Here is a 19,833-nt window from a genome sequence, read left to right as displayed (position 1 = left end):
TTTATACACTTTTGAAAGACTTCAATACACTTATCAAAATACTTCTACTTAACAAAAATGCTTACAATTACATCCTCGTTCAGTTTCATCAACAATTCTACTCGTATGCACCCGTATTCGTACTCGTACAATACACAGCTTTTAGATGTATGTACTATTGGTATATACACTCCAATGATCAGCTCTTAGCAGCCCATGTGAGTCACCTAACACATGTGAGAACCATCATTTGGCAACTAGCATGAAATATCTCATAAAATTACAAAAATATGAGTAATCATTCATGACTTATTTACATGAAAACAAAATTACATATCCTTTATATCTAATCCATACACCAACGACCAAAAACACCTACAAACACTTTCATTCTTCAATTTTCTTCATCTAATTGATCTCTCTCAAGTTCTATCTTCAAGTTCTAAGTGTTTTTCATAAATTCTACAAGTTCTAGTTACATAAAATCAAGAATACTTTCAAGTTTGCTAGCTCACTTCCAATCTTGTAAAGTGATCATCCAACCTCAAGAAATCTTTGTTTCTTACAGTAGGTTATCATTCTAATACAAGGTAATAATCATATTCAAACTTTGGTTCAATTTCTATAACTATAACAATCTTATTTCAAGTGATGATCTTACTTGAACTTGTTTTCGTGTCATGATTCTGCTTCAAGAACTTCGAGCCATCCAAGGATCCGTTGAAGCTTGATCCATTTTTCTATTTTCCAGTAGGTTTATCCAAGGAACTTAAGGTAGTAATGATGTTCATAACATCATTCGATTCATACATATAAAGCTATCTTATTCGAAGGTTTAAACTTGTAATCACTAGAACATAGTTTAGTTAATTCTAAACTTGTTCGCAAACAAAAGTTAATCCTTCTAACTTGACTTTTAAAATCAACTAAACACATGTTCTATATCTATATGATATACTAACTTAATGATTTAAAACCTGAAAACACGAAAAACACCGTAAAACCGGATTTACGCCGTCGTAGTAACACCGCGGGCTGTTTTGGGTTAGTTAATTAAAAACTATGATAAACTTTGATTTAAAAGTTGTTATTCTGAGAAAATGATTTTTATTATGAACATGAAACTATATCCAAAAATTATGGTTAAACTCAAAGTGGAAGTATGTTTTCTAAAATGGTCATCTAGACGTCGTTCTTTCGACTGAAATGACTACCTTTACAAAAACGACTTGTAACTTATTTTTCCGACTATAAACCTATACTTTTTCTGTTTAGATTCATAAAATAGAGTTCAATATGAAACCATAGCAATTTGATTCACTCAAAACGGATTTAAAATGAAGAAGTTATGGGTAAAACAAGATTGGATAATTTTTCTCATTTTAGCTACGTGAAAATTGGTAACAAATCTATTCCAACCATAACTTAATCAACTTGTATTGTATATTATGTAATCTTGAGATACCATAGACACGTATACAATGTTTCGACCTATCATGTCGACACATCTATATATATTTCGGAACAACCATAGACACTCTATATGTGAATGTTGGAGTTAGCTATACAGGGTTGAGGTTGATTCCAAAATATATATGGTTTGAGTTGTGATCAATACTGAGATACGTATACACTGGGTCGTGTATTGATTCAAGATAATATTTATCGATTTATTTCTGTACATCTAACTGTGGACAACTAGTTGTAGGTTACTAACGAGGACAGCTGACTTAATAAACTTAAAACATCAAAATATATTAAAAGTGTTGTAAATATATTTTGAACATACTTTGATATATATGTATATATTGTTATAGGTTCGTGAATCAACCAGTGGCCAAGTCTTACTTCCCGACGAAGTAAAAATCTGTGAAAGTGAGTTATAGTCCCACTTTTAAAATCTAATATTTTTGGGATGAGAATACATGCAGGTTTTATAAATGATTTACAAAATAGACACAAGTACGTGAAACTAAATTCTATGGTTGAATTATCGAAATCGAATATGCCCCTTTTTATTAAGTCTGGTAATCTAAGAATTAGGGAACAGACACCCTAATTGACGCGAATCCTAAAGATAGATCTATTGGGCCTAACAAACCCCATCCAAAGTACCGGATGCTTTAGTACTTCGAAATTTATATCATATCCGAAGGGTGTCCCGGAATGATGGGGATATTCTTATATATGCATCTTGTTAATGTCGGTTACCAGGTGTTCACCATATGAATGATTTTTATCTCTATGTATGGGATGTGTATTGAAATATGAAATCTTGTGGTCTATTATTATGATTTGATATATATAGGTTAAACCTATAACTCACCAACATTTTTGTTGACGTTTTAAGCATGTTTATTCTCAGGTGATTATTAAGAGCTTCCGCTATCGCATACTTAAATAAGGACGAGATTTGGAGTCCATGCTTGTATGATATTGTGTAAAAACTGCATTCAAGAAACTTATTTTGTTGTAACATATTTGTATTGTAAACCATTATGTAATGGTCGTGTGTAAACAGGATATTTTAGATTATCATTATTTGATAATCTACGTAAAGCTTTTTAAACCTTTATTGATGAAATAAAGGTTATGGTTTGTTTTAAAATGAATGCAGTCTTTGAAAAATGTCTCATATAGAGGTCAAAACCTCGCAACGAAATCAATTAATATGGAACGTTTTTAATCAATAAGAACGGGACATTTCAGTAGAGTACAATTTCGGTTAGATTGTACTTATGGTTTGGATTTAAATTATCACCGAGATGGTAATGTGGTAAATCTCGTTGAGAGATAACGGACGTGCTTGGCGAGCAAGGTGAAATCCCTCGGTTAAGGGATGTGCGTATCGGATTCTCTTCTAGAGAATTATTGTTTTGTGCCTATGTTCGATATAGGTGGTTCTTACTCGATTGTGTGAATGGTTAGTGGTATCCTTTAGGATTCACTATGGCATAGCAGAGCGCAATGTTACGCCACTCGTTGTTCGAGGCCAAAAGGGCGTTGATTGGTGAAGCATGACCTTCGGGGTCCGCTGACTTCATCATGGGAATATGTGATTGGTGAAGCATGACCATTCGGGGTCCGCTGACTTCATCATGGGAGTAGTGATATATCGGTGAAGCATGACCGTTGACAGGGTCCGCTGACTTCATCCGGTGTTGAATGATACGATAGCCGTGTTTCGCTCACATGTTGTTACGGGTGTGACGATAGTCGATTTTGTACACCTTGGGATCAGCGTTTCCATAGTCGTTTTGGGCGCTATCGGTTTTAGCCGTTTGTTTACGATGTTACGGTAGTTGCGTATTGGTCGTATTGCGCACTACAAGGGATGTTTAGTGGTAAGTGTTATCCGTAAGGGTTTGTTTGGTTCGGTCTTCATCATTTTGGGTTGTTGACCTTAGGTTGAGACTTGGTTGCTTTTAGCGTTGTACTCGGTAAGGGTAGGCTAAGGGATTGATATCTCGGTACGAGATTGGTTGAGTTTTCCCGATGTTAGGGAATGAGCATGGTTTTAGTGCTCGGGTTGTGGATTTGATAAATCGCGGGTGACGATTTAGTTGCTAAAGGCGATTCATTGGGAAGAATTGCTTAGGAAAGTCGGTTGGGACTTATGTTTGAGGACCGTGGAGTGTGGTCCGTTTGGTTAAGTGGTGAAGATCACGAGGACGTGATCGATTTTAAGTGGGGGAGAGTTGTAAGACCTGGATTCTGATTCCGCCCAGTCGCGCGCCGCGCGGGGTCATGGCGCGCCGCGCCATATGTCGCTGGCAGACCCCTTTTGTTATTTTAGAGTTTTTAAAAGGGCATTTCGGACTTTTCGCATTTGAGCCAGATTTGTGGACTTAACCTCATCCACCCAATTCATTTATTCATTTCTTTTTCCTTTTCTTTTCTTATTTCTCTCAAGAACTCAAACACCCATTTGATTCAAAGGGATTTTTGGAAAGGAAGAAGCGGGTTTTGATCTTTGGCGTAGTAGACAAGTTTGTTCTCCTCGTTCTTAGCTACGCGGTGATACTAGTGGTAAGCTCTAACTCCGAATTTCGTTTTTGTATTCATCATTCAAATTTGGGACTTTTGATTGTATGATTCACAGATGGAACCCATTTAGTTGTTAATTGAAGATTAACACCAAGATTCGAGTTTATAAGTGTTAAAGGCTGGTTTTGGGTTGGTTAATGATTTAACCATGTTTAAGACTTGAGAATGGTGTATAATCACTAGTATTAGTGATTATTGATGATTTGGAGACCTTTAGGGTTCTTGTGGTTGACTAATTTTGACTAGAGTCAAAATTAGGGTTTGTTGATGATTATGACCCGAATGTCGATTCGATGAGGTTTATAAACTTAAAATGGATTAAGTTGAAGTATAAAACCGAGTTAACTATGTTTTGGTGTCAAAACTTGCTAATGGCGTGATATTGACTTCTTATGGGTCAAATTAGGGTTTAAGTTTCATTTTGGGCAAGATAGGTGTTTAACACCTATGATTGGGTTTAATTGGCATATTAGGACCATTCTCACTTGTGTTAGTGATTATTGGTTAGTTTGGGCACGGTTTGTGCTTGAAAGTGCATTTGGGTAGAAATTGCACTAGTTGTCAATTTGGGTTGATTTATATATCCACCCTAATTATGTTACTTGTTATGTGATAAATGGAATAGGTACATTCTATTGGCGATTATGGATTATTCGATGTCATTCCTCAAGGCGACAAGGTGAGTGTTAATATCCTATGTGCATATGTATGTGTAGGATGGGTGCGGGTCGGGTGAAGTGGTTCTCGGTTATAGAGCTCACTTAACATATAGGTGGATTTGATGGACTTGTGTATAGGTCCAATTAGCACGGATGTGCGTTTTGGTTGACCACCTTTGGCGAGGTGCACGTTTTGTGTGTACATTATCACACGTGGTTGTGAATTGGATAACCCCAATGGCGAAGGGTTGATATTGAATTGTGATGTGTTTAATTTTATGAATGGATATGTGTTGTCCAAGTTAGTGATATATGTGTTGTACTCTAACAGTTTTATGAATGGATATGTGTTGTCCAAGTTAGTGATATATGTGTTGTACTCTAACGGTTTTATGAATGGATATGTGTTGTCCAAGTTAGTGATATATGTGTTGTACTCTAACGGTTTTATGAATGGATATGTGTTGTCCAAGTTAGTGATATATGCGTTGTACGCTAACGGTTTCATGAACGGATATGTGTTGTCCAAGGGTTAGTGATATATGTGTTGTACACTAACGGTTGTTACAAACACCGATGGGAAATTCGAGTACCATTCCTTTGTACGATTGGTTAACCTTGGGCGGTTTTACGCTCTGTTATATATATGTTAATGTATTGTTGTGATGTAGCTAACCCTCCGGGTGTAGCTTATTGGCGTTGTTCGCATCGTCGCTGGTGACTTACTTTATGGTTGTTGTTACTAGCTTGTTGCTTAGTGATTATACGGTACGCTTAGCTTAGCTTGCCTTTATGCTTGGATGCTCCGGTATGCGGTATTTGATTATTTGTGTGGCGTGTCCATTTTATGCATATATATGTATGTAGTATATTCTCACACACTAAGCGTTAGCTTAAGCTCTCGTTGTTTACATTTTTTTTTATAGATTTGCTTGGATGATGTGGCTCGGGTAAGCGTGGGAACTAGTGGCTCGCGTAGTTGCTTTAGAAGGCTTGCTTTTGGACTAATTAGGATGGGTAGCGTATCCCCAATCGCCATGCTCGGCTCTTATTTTGTGTTTAAAATTGTGTGGTTGAAAACTTGTATTTTGTACGAAGGTCGTAAAACGGCCGATGTGGGCCCGGTCTCATAAAACTTATTTTATGAATGGAACGTGTTAGTTTTTCATATATGAATAGGTTGTCAAAAGCGTTTTGTCTAAATACGTCGGGAAGTGGTCAAACATTTTCACGTTTCAAGACTTTTGGGACAGGCCAGTTTGGCGCGCCGCGCGGGGTTCTGGCGCGCCGCGCCAGTAACTGAACAAACAAATTTTTTTTTTGTGATACTTTAAGCGGGTTCGAACGTGGTTCGGTTTGGGTTGTTACACCAGTAACCTGATCAGAACCAGAAAACAGTAAGCAAAGTGCTCCGGTGGATTCTTGGTGCTTGATGCTCATCACGGTTCTCATCCTTGATGCTTATAGCTTCAAGAGTACAACTCGTTGATGTGTTTGCATCATCTTTACTAAGTTTTGACCATCATAACACTAGTTTATGTCTAAGATAAAAAGCACAAATCATTTAAGGGTTGTAAGAAGGTTGATGAACCAAAGTTACATCAAGATCTTAGATCCGACACATACATGAGTTCTAATAGTAATGTTAAGCTATAAACTTGAATGTAAACTAAATAAACAAGATCTTAAGTTGTAGAACTTAGATCTTAGTTAGATCTTGAAGATCATAGACTAAAAAGTCTAGATCTAGTGTTCTTAAGTTAAACCCTAAGTTATGGAACTTGTATCTTTACTTTAATAAAACCATAAGTTATGAAACTTAGATTTTAATCTTGTAGAATGTATATATAAGATTATAAGCTTTTGTTTAAAACAAAATTGGAAGACCATAAGCTATAGAAACTTAGATCCAACATAAGTGTATGAAGTTATAACTAGAAAGTTTAACTTCCATGTTCTTGAACTTACAAAATTTAAACTTTAGTTTCAAGAAAAATGAGATCAAGTTTAACTAGTAATACTTGACCAATATTATACAATCACAAATTTAAAACAAAACAAAAAAATAAAGAAATAAACTAAAGTTATAAGTAACAAGTTCATGTTTGTTTCATACTTAAGAAGATTCAAGCCAAAGCTTGAATCTTAAGAAAATAAAACTTAAGTTTCCAAAAAATGAACACAAGTAAGATCTTAAAGCTTATGAACTTTAGATCTTTACAACTTTTCAAGTGTAGAACCATAAGCTAACAAGCTTAGATCCTTGGTCTTAATTCCTCATCAAACAAAGAATGGAAGAAGCAAGATTCATGAAGATACAAACTAGAAAGTTTGATCTTTAACAACAACAAGTAAATTGATGATGATACTTGGTGATTTTTAAAGGAAAAAGAAGAAAGAAAAATAAAGTTGTTACTTACAATTTAGAGAGAAAAAGTTGAGAGAAAAGAAAGTGTAAGTATGATGTGTGTGGAATGAGGTTCACTAGCATATAAGTAACAACAACAACAACAACAACAACAACAACAACAACAACAACAACAACAACAACAACAACAACAACAAAAATTGAACTCCCTCCCCACCCACCTAGGCCGACGGTTTGGAGCCCAAAAAGGGGAAGTCAAAGTTGATCTTTCAAGTGTGGGAGAGTGTTGTATGCTAGGAAGAGTATACGGTTAAATGCATGGGAAAGAGGTGCATGCATGCTTGAGACATTCTTGTCTCCAACACTTAACTTAATTAATCTTGTTTATCCTTAATAAATCACTAGTAATATGTTGGGCTCACTAACTAGTCCATTAAGTGGTGTAGGGTGGGCCTTGATAGCCCAAGTCCAATAATAAAGGCCCATGTATAAGTATGTAACCAATTAGTAACAAGCCCAAGTAATTAACTACTTACATTAATTAATTAGAAATAATTAATAATAATTAATTATGAACGTAAATAATATTCGAAATATTATTCGAGAAAAGCACGTGTCGAAAAGACGAGTAGGGACATGGAAAGTCAAATACGGTAACAAGTAAAATGTATAAGAATACATTTAGTACAACGCAAGTATTAATAATAAATATTAATAATACAAGTCGGAAAATCCGGGGTCGTTACAAGTTTCTTGACAAATCTTGGATTTTAGATTCGGGTGCCTCGTATCATGCGTCCCCCTACATGAACGAGATGTTTAATTTTAGGCGGTATTCAGGTAGAGTTCGAGTTGCGAACGGGAATCTACTTGAGATTGCAGGTATTGGTGATCTTTCTATAAAACACTTGGATTATATTTGGATCTTGAGAAAACTCTCGAAAAGATTAATTTCAGTTGGGCAGTTGGATGATGAAAATTGTCATGTTTCGTTTGGAGATCAAAAGTGGAGAGTGTATAAAGACAGTCGGACCATTGCTTGTGGGGTAAAAAGGGGAACCATGTATATGGTTAAGATTCCTATTGAGGAATGGCTAGGTGCTAAAAATCCTAGCATGCTTGAACTTTCTGATTTTGTTGAGGGATCTAGTTTGAGTGGGAGCTCAGGAAGACTTGGAACTAGTTGGGAATCGGGTTTGAGTGGGAGTGTAGAAGCCACCAAACAGTTTGGTCGATTAAGAAGCACTAGAGATTTCGAGACTTCGGTTAGATCACCTCCAATGGCAACTATGTTGCAATTGACCGGAGAAGATGAACGAGATATTCTTGTGGGAGTCATTGGTGTTACAACATCCTTACAGTGAGAGTTGACTCGGGTTAAAGAATTAGGTTCGTCTGAATTTGTGCGCGCGTATGTGGTCAGTGTTCCAACGGTGAAAGGGAAAGCGGTAAGGTGGAGGATCAAGGATGTGGTAGTGTTCTCTCATGAGTATCTTGATGGTTGTATCCATGTGTTTGTTCTACCAGGTAGTCTATTCTTTGTTGGTAAGATAGATCGAGTAGATGGTTTTGTGTACGGATGGATTACTTGGGTGATAAGGTTGATAGAGTCGGGTCGGACTCCGACCCTGTATCTCACAGTCTAGTGAGATGATTGCCAGAAACATAGAGCATTTGGTTTATATTGGTCCCAAGCGAGTAACGGTGATTCGATTGTAGCTCAGTTTAAAGGTGTCGAAAGTCTTCCTTCTCATGGCGTAGAAGTGCGGCGTGTCCCGGGTTTGTTTATCCGGCGGTATTGTTTAAAAGGAGTTACGGTCAGGAAATCAATTTGTTGCTGTGGGATGATGTTTGTAGATTACATTTCTTGACAAGTTGAGGTGCTCTTTATCGAAAGCTGCTAGCTTGATGGTTAGATTGTGCGTGTCCCATGAAGTTTTCTTGGCGGTATAGACGGGTACGTTCAAGAGTCGAAGTGTTGATCGAGTACATGTTAAGGTTGGGTTTTGTTCTCCTTTGAGTGGGAGAATTGTTGGGTGCAAAGAAGATCAAAACGAATGAGCTGCAGTTATTAGATTCGGGTGATGTTTATCGTGTTCCAGTGATGTTTATCGTGTTTCAGTGATGTTTGTCGTGAAACGCGACAGTACTGGAAAGTGATAAAGTGTACCGAAACGAGACAGAAGTGGCAGAAGGGGATGCCTGAAGGTGTCGCGTTTGAAGCTGTTTTGTCACGTTTGAATGTGGTTTGTCGCGATACATGACAAGGTGTCGCGAAACGCGACAATGTTCGTATTCAGCAAGTAATCTAGATTGTTCCTATTTCGTTTTTTGCCCTATATAAACCCTCATATGAAACCTGCATTGTACACCTACGAAAAATATAATAAAATCTTCTTTGTTTGGCCGTGGATTAAACCAATTCGTTTAAATTAAACGATTGGACAAAACCACGTTAATTCCTTGTTCTTTACGTTTCTTGTTCTTGTCTTTATTTGTGTTGAAGATTATTTGTTTGTTGCACGGTGGGTTTGATAACTAGAGTTATCAAGTTCTTGTTAGGGCTCACCTAGATTTCCTAACACACTTGAGTTAAAAACTCGAGAATGAATTTAATTTTTTAATTTGCTCTTTTTTTTATTTATTTCCACTTAAAAAAACGTGAGACTGCATAATTGATTAGTCTACACTTCATAATGACTTGCTCAATTCCTCATCTGTTAAATTTTATACTATAATTACCACAAGACCACTTCAAGAAACAAGTACGAGTATATAAAAACAAACAGTCGCGTAGATTATTAAACTACGTACAACAACGTATAAGTTGAACTCATTTCTCATAAACAAATCTCAATTGACCCGAAGCACAAGTATAACCACCATCGATAACCAAATTATGTCCGGTTATAAATCCCGCTTCTTCACTAACAAGAAACAAAACAGCATGAGCAATATCTTCAAAGGTTCCACATCTCCCCTGTAACAAACTTCCCTCCTTACTTATCATATCGCTCACTTGTTCGATAGTCATGTTTGGTTTCCCTAAATGATCTCGATACGCTGTCACAAGCATCTCTGAAGGGATCCCATGAGGCGAAACACAATTTACTCGAATTCCATGAACACCTAATTCGCAAGCCGTACTTCTTGATAGTCCAAGAATGGCTCCTTTAGTTAAGGTGTACGCGTGTGATGCAAGGCCTCCCATGATCGCGGCTGAACTTGTGCAGCATACGATTGAACCTTTGTTATTTAATGAAATCATGGCTCGAGCCGCATGTTTAATTCCGTGTATCACGCCGTTTAAATTAACGTTGATTAGAGATGCTACATTCTTCATTTCAAGATTTGTGATGCTCCTTCCGTTATCTACATTTTTCATATCAGATAAAACAATTTATTCATACTATATTTCTCCGCCATTTGCCCATATTTTTATTCTTTTAGAAGCTCATGGAAGCTTAAACTTATTTTTTCATAACCTTTGGTTGTTAGCGTTGTTTGGTAGACAAATAATTTAAGATGATATGAAATAAGTTACGTAAGAAAAAAAGCTAGATGAAGCAGGTTTTATGATTTATTTATTTATTATTATTTTTTTAGAACAACAACTTAGACAGCCAACACGAATTCACGAATATGTCAACAACGAGGCTTGAACACTCAACATCTTTGGTCAAAGGCTCCTTGAATACCGCTAAGCTATAAGCCCTTTGGTAGCAGCTTTTATAAATAATCTAGGAGGTTATGAATTGAGAAATGTATCACAAGTTTAAACTCCAACTAGTTTATGTTAAACGATTATAAGAAAATAAGCCCCAGCTCCAGTTGCAAGCTTTCGGCAAACACACGACATGAAATACTACAAAAAATGTAAGAAATTTGAGTATACATACCAATTATTCCAGCATTGCAGATAATGATATCAAGTTTGCCTTTCGATAATAGAGCAAGTTGAACAGCAGATTCAACATCAGATTCTTTAGAGACATCACAATGTATAAAAACTCCCCCAATAGACTTGGCAAATTCTGCACCAACTTCATCTAATACATCAGCAATTATAATATGTGCCCCGTTCTCCGCCATTAACTTTGATATATCACCTCCAATTCCTCTTGCTCCACCGGTTACTATCGCAACTTTTCCTATCAACCTTCAATTTCAAAGATACACTAGATCAATTTTACTACTTTATTTAGTTGTTCTTACGTGTAAAATATCAATGGTTCTGTATAACTATGTAGAAAAACAAGTGAATTCAATATATGTAAAAACTCTTCACTTCATGCAGTAGTTAATTGATAAGTGGTTAAATGGGTCGAACACATTAGTTATTAAAAAAACAAATTAAACTAGTTAAAAGTCTATAAAGGTGCATTTGAATCTTCTAAATCATTTAATTTAAGGAATGGTAGTTCATATGGTAGTTATTGAACTGTAGCACTAATGTTCAAAACAATAATCAGTAGTACAAAAAATATGGTATTACAAGATGGGCTGACGGGTAGACATAACTTACAAATTCAAGTCGTTTTGACCCGTTCATTTTACCACTTCTTAAAAGTGGACAAGATATACGTATTTCTTCCTGATTTTGTTACTGTTAATCTTTTTTCTTAGCACAAACTAACACAAGTAACAAAATATACGCTAAAACGGGTCAAATCAGTTTGGGTCGATTCAGAAACATCTTTGTTTATTTCGTAAGTAAAATGTAAAATATGATGGCAACAACTTGCCTTTCAAAAAAAAAAAAAAAAAAAAATTGTAAAATTTGATAATTATTGCAATAGAATTCTATTTCGTTAGATACAAGTGATCGCTAAGATTATATGCATATGAATTAACTTTCGGCATTTTCAACATCCTTGATTCATTCCACTTATTTGACATATGCACATTTCTACCGAATTTACCAATGAGTACAAAATTGGGTATGAATTTGAATATCTGGATTGCTCCTGAATCGTGAAACACTTTTATAATTAATTATTTCGCCCCACACAAGTCTCGGGTTAACACGAAATCTCAATTGGGATAAGACAAGAATGGATTTTATTTCAAGGCAAGAAGAAATCAAAATCAAGTAGGAATGTGTTTTTTTCTTTATTTGTTATGTGAATGCAGATCCCGCCAAAACCGAAGATATACATCGGTTATTTTGGCAATTAAAGTGAAGGGACGCAACCCTTCAATTTTGGCAGGAAAATCGGCTGATGAAAAGTCATAACGTTTGGCCCCCTTGACCCCCGCAATTTACACGACAGTTACTATCCAACTCTTACGGCCGTGTACTCCACACTGTCCGAACACGTTGTTAAGTATAACTAACTAACTCTTTCATTCAAGTAAATCCCAATTAAGCAAAATGAATGTTGGATGACACTAAAATCACCAACAAATACAACCCAAAACTTATGTTTTGTAATTCGAACCAAAAATACATGTTTGTTGCTATTAGTAACATGATGTAGAGCAAGTAGACTAACCTTCTTATTGGTAACTTTTGCTCTCCATTACGTTTATGAGGACATGGCTTCATGGTTGAGTTGAAGCTTTGTGTTGGTTAAACATTGAAATAATGAGCCCTTTTTAAGGAAGAGATTAAGGAGATTTGATGTCTTTGATGATATACTTGTCATGCTTTCCTACTCATCTTTTTTAACTACTTTTGACCTATAATGATAAAGTGTAAAAAAATGCTTTAAATTCATTTCTAACAGGCATATTATCTAAAAAAAAATGCTGTCACATACAATGTAAGTTATTCATCTTGGTTGACCACATCAAACTCGTGAATGAGACAAAGCCACAAAGGTAGGTTTGGACCTCGCAACTCCTCGTTAAACCTTATTAATCTTTACATTTCCATGTAGTAGCATATCGACAAAATATATACGAAACTGAAACAAGTAAACATATCATTAGAAATGTAATAATCAGATTGCATACATGTATAATATATAATCAGAATAAGAACGAAAAATTAAACGATCTAATCGATAATAAGTCGAACACAATTTTCCTTAAACAGATTCTTCGTATGTTTCAAGGATATACCGGACCAAAACAGCGTACTGTCGGACTTGAACACTTACTCAAAATTTAACCGGAACGCGAACTCGGGGAGACCATGTTGCGGCTGAGAGGAAAACGAAATCTCTATGTGTGTGTATAGCTATTCAACTTGTAGTGTGCATTGCCATACGTTTTTGTTGCATATTTCTACAACGTCTAAAGCCCTTTATTTTTAGTAGAGGCTGTAGCCTTAAGTTTACTCATTCCGATGAGGGACAACTTCCACTTCAATCCTTAGAATTTTGCACCTAACTAGCAACTTTAAGACTGTGTATCTCATTCACTTTTAAATTTCATTTAAACACACTTTAGCTCGTTGTAAAGCTCTCGTTATAGGCTACAAATTAAAAACCACTAAATTTTACTTAGACACACTTTAGCTCGTTGATTTTTTTTTTTTTTTTTGAAAGATCAAATTATTTTAATAAAATTAACAGGGGGCATAAGCCATGGTACAGACTCGAACCAATATACATTACTAGGTAATATACAGAACTAGCGACTCGAGAAACTATAGCTATACAACAAGTAGGCCTCAATAGACAGGAAAACACCCTAGCAACTTAATCATTTCTTAGATAGAGACGTGACTTGAAAAAACAAGCTGACATGGCAACTACATACAGTGCTGTTTATACAGCGACAAAGTATATCGAGGCATCTCATTTTATCTCCATATAAGAATGACAAGCGCTCGGGTAAAAAACCTGAAATTAACCAATGCCCATTTTTTCGGGTATGTTTGCATCGTATCTCAACGGGTTGTTTAACCAAGTTTGCCACTCGAGTTTAAGGTTTTTTCCTCGACAGTTTAACCATTCAAAGCTTTTTACTTGAATGTCGGAAATGATCTTAGGGCAACTTAGCTCGTTGATTTAAACACACTTTACCCGTCCTTTATTGGGTATGTCCCTTTACACAATTTATTATATTTGATTTTTTGGGTTCATGCTTATACGTACCTATATATTTGTATTTGTGGTTCCTACGCTCTTTGTTAATCTAGAAATATTAATGATACGATACATTTTACATTTTAATATGGTATGTGACAACCCGGAAAATTTTGACTTATTTTGAACCAAATTCTCGAGATGATTTAATGTTTCCGACATGATAAGCAAAGTCTGTAAAGATGAATCTCAAAATTTTGAACTACTTTCATATATTCAATTACCCTTCGTTTGTTCTCGACGATTCGCGAACAATTATATGTAAATAGATACATATATATACTATAACTTGAAAACGTAACAATGTATTAATTGTTTGATACCGTACATTAAACTTATTGGTTTATATATCTATTTGAATATATATATATATGATAAGTTGGAATATTAATTGTATGAATAACTTGCGATGTGTATTTTACAACGTGTTTATAAATATTGAAAATATATATTAACTTGGTTATAAAACGTTTGATAATACTATTATATTAGTAAATAACAAGACGATGATTTATAGAAGTAAATGACCAAAACACTCAAATGTATAGGTTATATTTCGAGTGGTATAGTTTATGGATAATTTAAGCCTATATTTTGACAAAGGTACGAGTCACGAAACGTAATGTGCAAGTTTTCTAAACGTACGAAAAGACGTTCGAAAAACCGGAACCGGGACATAAGTCGAGTGACGACGTACGACTTATCGGAAAAAAAATTACAAATCAACTATGCACGGGAATAAAATATAATATATAATTAATTAATTTAAATTATATATATTATATTTAAATATGTCAACGAGCTAGAGGCCAAAATAATTGGTGAGCTGGAAAGCAGAGCTCCGCGATCGCGGGCTCTATACTCACAAAACCTCCGCAATCGCGGAGGTGTATATATGGCTGGTGAAAGTGAGCCATGCGATAGCATGGTTTATACTCACAAACCCCATGCGATCGCATGGGGTTCAAAATCTGGGAATGTCTATAAAAGGCCACGAGTTCTGCCCGAATGATACACACATATCTATCTCCTCCCTCTGTATTATATTATTATTATTATTATTTTTATTATTATTATTATTATTATTATTATTATTATTATTATTATTATTATTTTCAATCCTAATAGTATTATTAGTAGTACTAGTATTAATATTGTTAGTATTATACATAAAATACTACGACGAGGTCATGAGCATGTCACTTTCAAAACGAGTTTTCAAACGGATTTAAGCTAAGAAAACTATGGGTTATAGCTATGGAGGTTATGGGTAATGTTCATGGGTATTGTTCGCAAGTCAAACCTAGTGTTTATCATCTCTGTTGCGTCTACGTACTTTCCTGCAATATTGAATCACAATATTGATACGTGAGCATTCATATCTTATCTTTTATATATAAATAGTGTATACATATCTAGTGCTCGAGTATATATGTTTATGCATGCTTGTATGCTAATTTTCGTTGTTAGATAGTTTATGATGAATCACGAATTTAATACATATACTACTGATAAAAAGTATATGATATGCATGTTATTGGAAATCTGGCGAAAAATCAATAACTTTTCATTTATAAATCGCGTAATTTCGATGAATTAATTAAAAGATATGATCAACTGAATTATGATTGACGTTAATTGAAATTGCTTTTGAATCTGCAATTAAGATTTAAACAACTTGTTTATGAGATTGATAAAGTGAATTTTTAAATATTACCAGCCGAGTAAATGAATCCTTATATAAGGCACGTCTCGTTTTGTTGAACAATTGTCAAAATTGACTGTTTTATCATATTTTACAGCCTTATAAAAACTATAGTCTAATTTTACAAGAATTGGGAAACTATGTGAAATATTAAAATGTTTCGCTTGCCATGATCATTCAACTATAGTATTGAGTCAGATTGACTTTTTGAAATGACTTTTGTTAACTTTTGTATGTCGATCTCGAGCATTAGGATTGTGATACACTATGACCTGACCTAGCTTGATAGACATTTATTGACCAACATATGTTCTCTAGGTTGAGATCTACGGTTATTTGGTATTCCGAGTTTCGATCACATTTCGGTGAACGACTTTATGTGCTACTAAGGTGAGTTTCATTTGCTCCCTTTTTAATTGCTTTTGCAATCTATATTTTTGGGCTGAGAAAACATGCATTTTATTTTAAACGCAATGGACACAAGTACATACTAAATTCTACACTGAGTTTGAACTGAAAATCCCTTAGCTTTGGTAACTAGTAACTGCCGGTTATAAGAACTGGTGGGCGCGAGTAGTTATATATGGATCCATAAGGCTTGACATCTCCGTCTGTTCCAGGTATAGAAACCCTAGCATGAACTATAAAACAGACGTATGCTATTTGAGGTTAGTACGCGTTGGATTGTATGTATTGTACATGTTGGTTGCATGTATGTTAAAACAGGGGTACTTATTATAACGTTAAAGTTTAGTTACCAGGGTGCTCAATTTCGTAGAATCTTTTGATAAACGTTTCGGATGAAACAACTGAAATCTTGTGATCCACCTTTATATACAGATTATGCGAAACATTAAAACTATGAACTCACCAACCTTTGTGTTGACACTTGTTAGCATGTTTATTCTCAGGTTCCTAGAAGTCTTTCGTTGTTTGCTTATATGTTATACAAGCTATGTGCACGGAGTCATACATGCTTTATTTGAGAAAACGTTGCATTCACAAAATCATCACCATGTATCTATTTTGACTGCATTGCCAACGGAAGTATTATTGTAAACTATTATTTACGGTGATTGTCTATATGTAGAAATCATCAGATGTCGAAAACCTTGGATTTAAATATTCATTTATGGTGTGCCTTTATAAAAGAATGCAATGTTTACAAAACGCATCATATAGAGGTCAAATACCTCGCAAAGAAATCGATGAATGATGTATTCGTCTATATGGATTTGGACGGGTCATCACATGGTATTATAATAATACGGAGCAGAATTTGGGAAAAGATTGATTCCATCTTAATCGATTATCAACCCAATCAAAGGTATAAATACAAAACTAGGGAAAAGAGAATTTACAATATACACCTTAGACAATATAAACAAGTGAAAATACACATAAATATATATCTCTACCCCCCCCCCCCCCCCCCCCCTTCTAAAGATGGAGGATGGGAAGAAGGCATCCCCAGCTTGGATAACAATTGCTGAAATTGTGAGAAGGAAGAATCTTCGTTAGAACGTCAGCCAGTTGGTTTTGAGTTGGAAGGTAGCTAAGCTCTATCAAGCCTTCCATAACTTTTTCACGCGTAAAATGACAATCAAGTTCAATGTGTTTCGTACGCTCTTGGAAGACCGGGTTCTTAGCAATATGGAGAGAAGATTGATTGTCGCAGTGAAGGGTAACAGGTTTTAAGTCATTAATACCCAATTCTTCAAAAAGACGAATTAACCATGTAAGTTCCGAAGCAGCATTTGCCATAGCCCGATATTCAGCCTCGGAAGAAGAACGAGAAATTGTAGATTGCTTTTTAGATTTCCAACTGATCGGAGAACCGCTTAACAAAATCACATACCCCGTAACAGACCGACGAGAAATGGGACACGCAGCCCAGTCCGAATTAGAATAAGCATGAAGGCTAAGTTGTGTGGAGCCATTTAGAAGAATACCTTGTCCTCTTGTACCTTTTAGATAACTTAATAAATGATGAACACCGTCCATATGGATTTGTTGTGGATGTTGCATAAATTGACTCATAGTTTGAACTGCAAAAGCGAGATCAGGACGAGTGTGAGTCAAAAAAATTCAGTTTACCAATGAGAGACCGATAACGAGACGGGTCTTTGAGATACGGACTGCAGGGATCAGAAAACTTGATATTTTGTGGAAGGGGTGTAACGGTTGGCTTAGCATCCGAGACATCAAACTCATGTAGTAATTCTTGAGTAAACTTGTGTTGAGTCAGAACAAACCCCGTGTCAAGGTAAATAACCTCGATGCCCAGGAAATAGTGAAGAGAAACCAAATCTTTGATGGTAAACTCTCGATGAAGAAAGTCCTTGAGTTGAGAAACAGAAGTAGCATCCGAGCCGGTCACTAAAATGTCATCGACATAAACTGCAACAATGGTCAATTGACTATCAACCTTTTTAATGAATAGGCTGTAGTCATTTTTGGACTGCATAAACCCTTGATCTTGAAGAGCTCGAGAAAGTTTTTGAAACCATTGTCGACTTGCCTGTTTCAGACCATATAGGGATTTACGAAGACGAAACACTTTGTGTTCAGGATTAGGAATGCCGAGAGGCATCCACATGTAAACCTCTTCAGACAAATCCCCGTGAAGAAAAGCATTATTAACATCCATTTGGTGTATTTTCCAACGCTTTGAAGCAGCAAGAGCAAGGATGCTGCGAACAGTAGCCATTTTGATAACTGGAGAAAAAGTGTCGAAAAAATCAACACCTGCACGTTGGTGGTTTCCCTGAACAACTAATCGACCTTTATACCTTTCCAATGACACTTTTAGTTTAACCTTGTATACCCAATGATTTCCCAATGCTTTCTTTCCCGGTGGAAGATCACAAACTTCCCAAGTGTTATTGGCTTGTAAAGCATCAATCTCGATATTTATGGCATGAACCCAATGAGGGTGTTTAGATGCCTCATTGTAAGAACATGGCTCGGTATGAAGACTGTTATGAACAAGAAACGCATGGTGGGAAGTAGGAAAGCTAGAAAAGGAAACAAGATTACACCAATGTTTAGGAGTGGTGTTCTTGGGGCAAACGTAGTCCTTCAAGTGAGAGGGTTGAACAGGGGTACGAGAAGAACGACGAACAAAAATAGGATCAGGTGCAGAAGCATGGACAGGTTCGGAAGGAATCTGTGTGGAAGAGTCAGAAGTGGTAGAGTTAGGATCATTGTGTAAAGGAGAATCATGGAAAGAAGTAGAAGGAATAGGATCGGGAGGTATAGAAGGAGTGGTGACAGTAGGAATGAAATTATGAGAGGGATCATCAACAGGCAAAGGGAAAAAAATAGAGTCTGAGTGTTTTGGTAAGTAATGGAAAGGAAAATGTTGTTCATGGAAGAAGACATCACGACTATATATGATTTTGCGAGTGAGAAGATCAAGGCATTTGCACGCTTTCTTGCCGAATGGATATCCCAAGAAAACACAAGGAGTAGCTCGAGATTCAAATTTAAGACGGGCGTGTTTGAGAGTGGAGACAAAGCAAAGACACCCAAAGGAGCGAATGTGGTCATATGAAGGCACGTGATTGGTTAAGAGTTCATATGGTGTCTTGTTTTGAAGGATAGAAAGAGGAAATCGATTAATCAAATAAGAAGCGGTAAGAATGCAATCTCCCCAATAGGCAATCGGGACATTGGCTTGAAAGAATAGAGCCCGGGCAGTTTCAAGAAGTTGTTTATGTTTGCGTTTGACGACGCCATTTTGTTGAGGTGTGGCATTACAAGACGTTTGATGAATAATGCCTTTAGTGGAATAAAAATTAATGGCCGTGGAGTCTTTGAATTCAATACCATTGTCCGATCGAATTACTTTAACAAAAGTGTGGAACTGATTTTCAATGTAAGCAACAAAGGCAATAAGCATAGAAAAAGCCGCACTTTTAGTAGCTAATAAATGAGTCCATGTAGTACGAGAAAAATCATCAACGATAGTAAGAAAATATTTAAAACCATTGTGTGTAGGGCGAGAGTAAGGACCCCATAAATCAACATGTATTA

General features: G+C 35.9%; 1 protein-coding gene across 1 annotated transcript; it reads right to left on the bottom strand.

Moving 5' to 3' along the window:
* Nucleotides 1–9,886: 9,886 nt before the first annotated feature.
* LOC139855021 (short-chain dehydrogenase reductase ATA1-like) lies at nt 9,887–12,831 on the bottom strand. The gene is made up of 3 exons (XM_071844283.1): nt 12,812–12,831; nt 10,953–11,212; nt 9,887–10,425 (listed from the first exon to the last, which is right to left on the bottom strand). Exons 1-3 carry the CDS (start codon nt 12,829–12,831, stop codon nt 9,887–9,889), a joined length of 819 nt encoding a protein of 272 aa, XP_071700384.1.
* Nucleotides 12,832–19,833: the final 7,002 nt, after the last annotated feature.

Source organism: Rutidosis leptorrhynchoides, chromosome 6, assembly GCF_046630445.1.
Source record: "Rutidosis leptorrhynchoides isolate AG116_Rl617_1_P2 chromosome 6, CSIRO_AGI_Rlap_v1, whole genome shotgun sequence".
Classification (NCBI taxonomy): domain Eukaryota; kingdom Viridiplantae; phylum Streptophyta; class Magnoliopsida; order Asterales; family Asteraceae; genus Rutidosis; species Rutidosis leptorrhynchoides.
The sequence above is the reverse complement of the archived record's forward strand: the minus strand, read 5'-3'. Positions and strand labels throughout refer to the sequence as shown.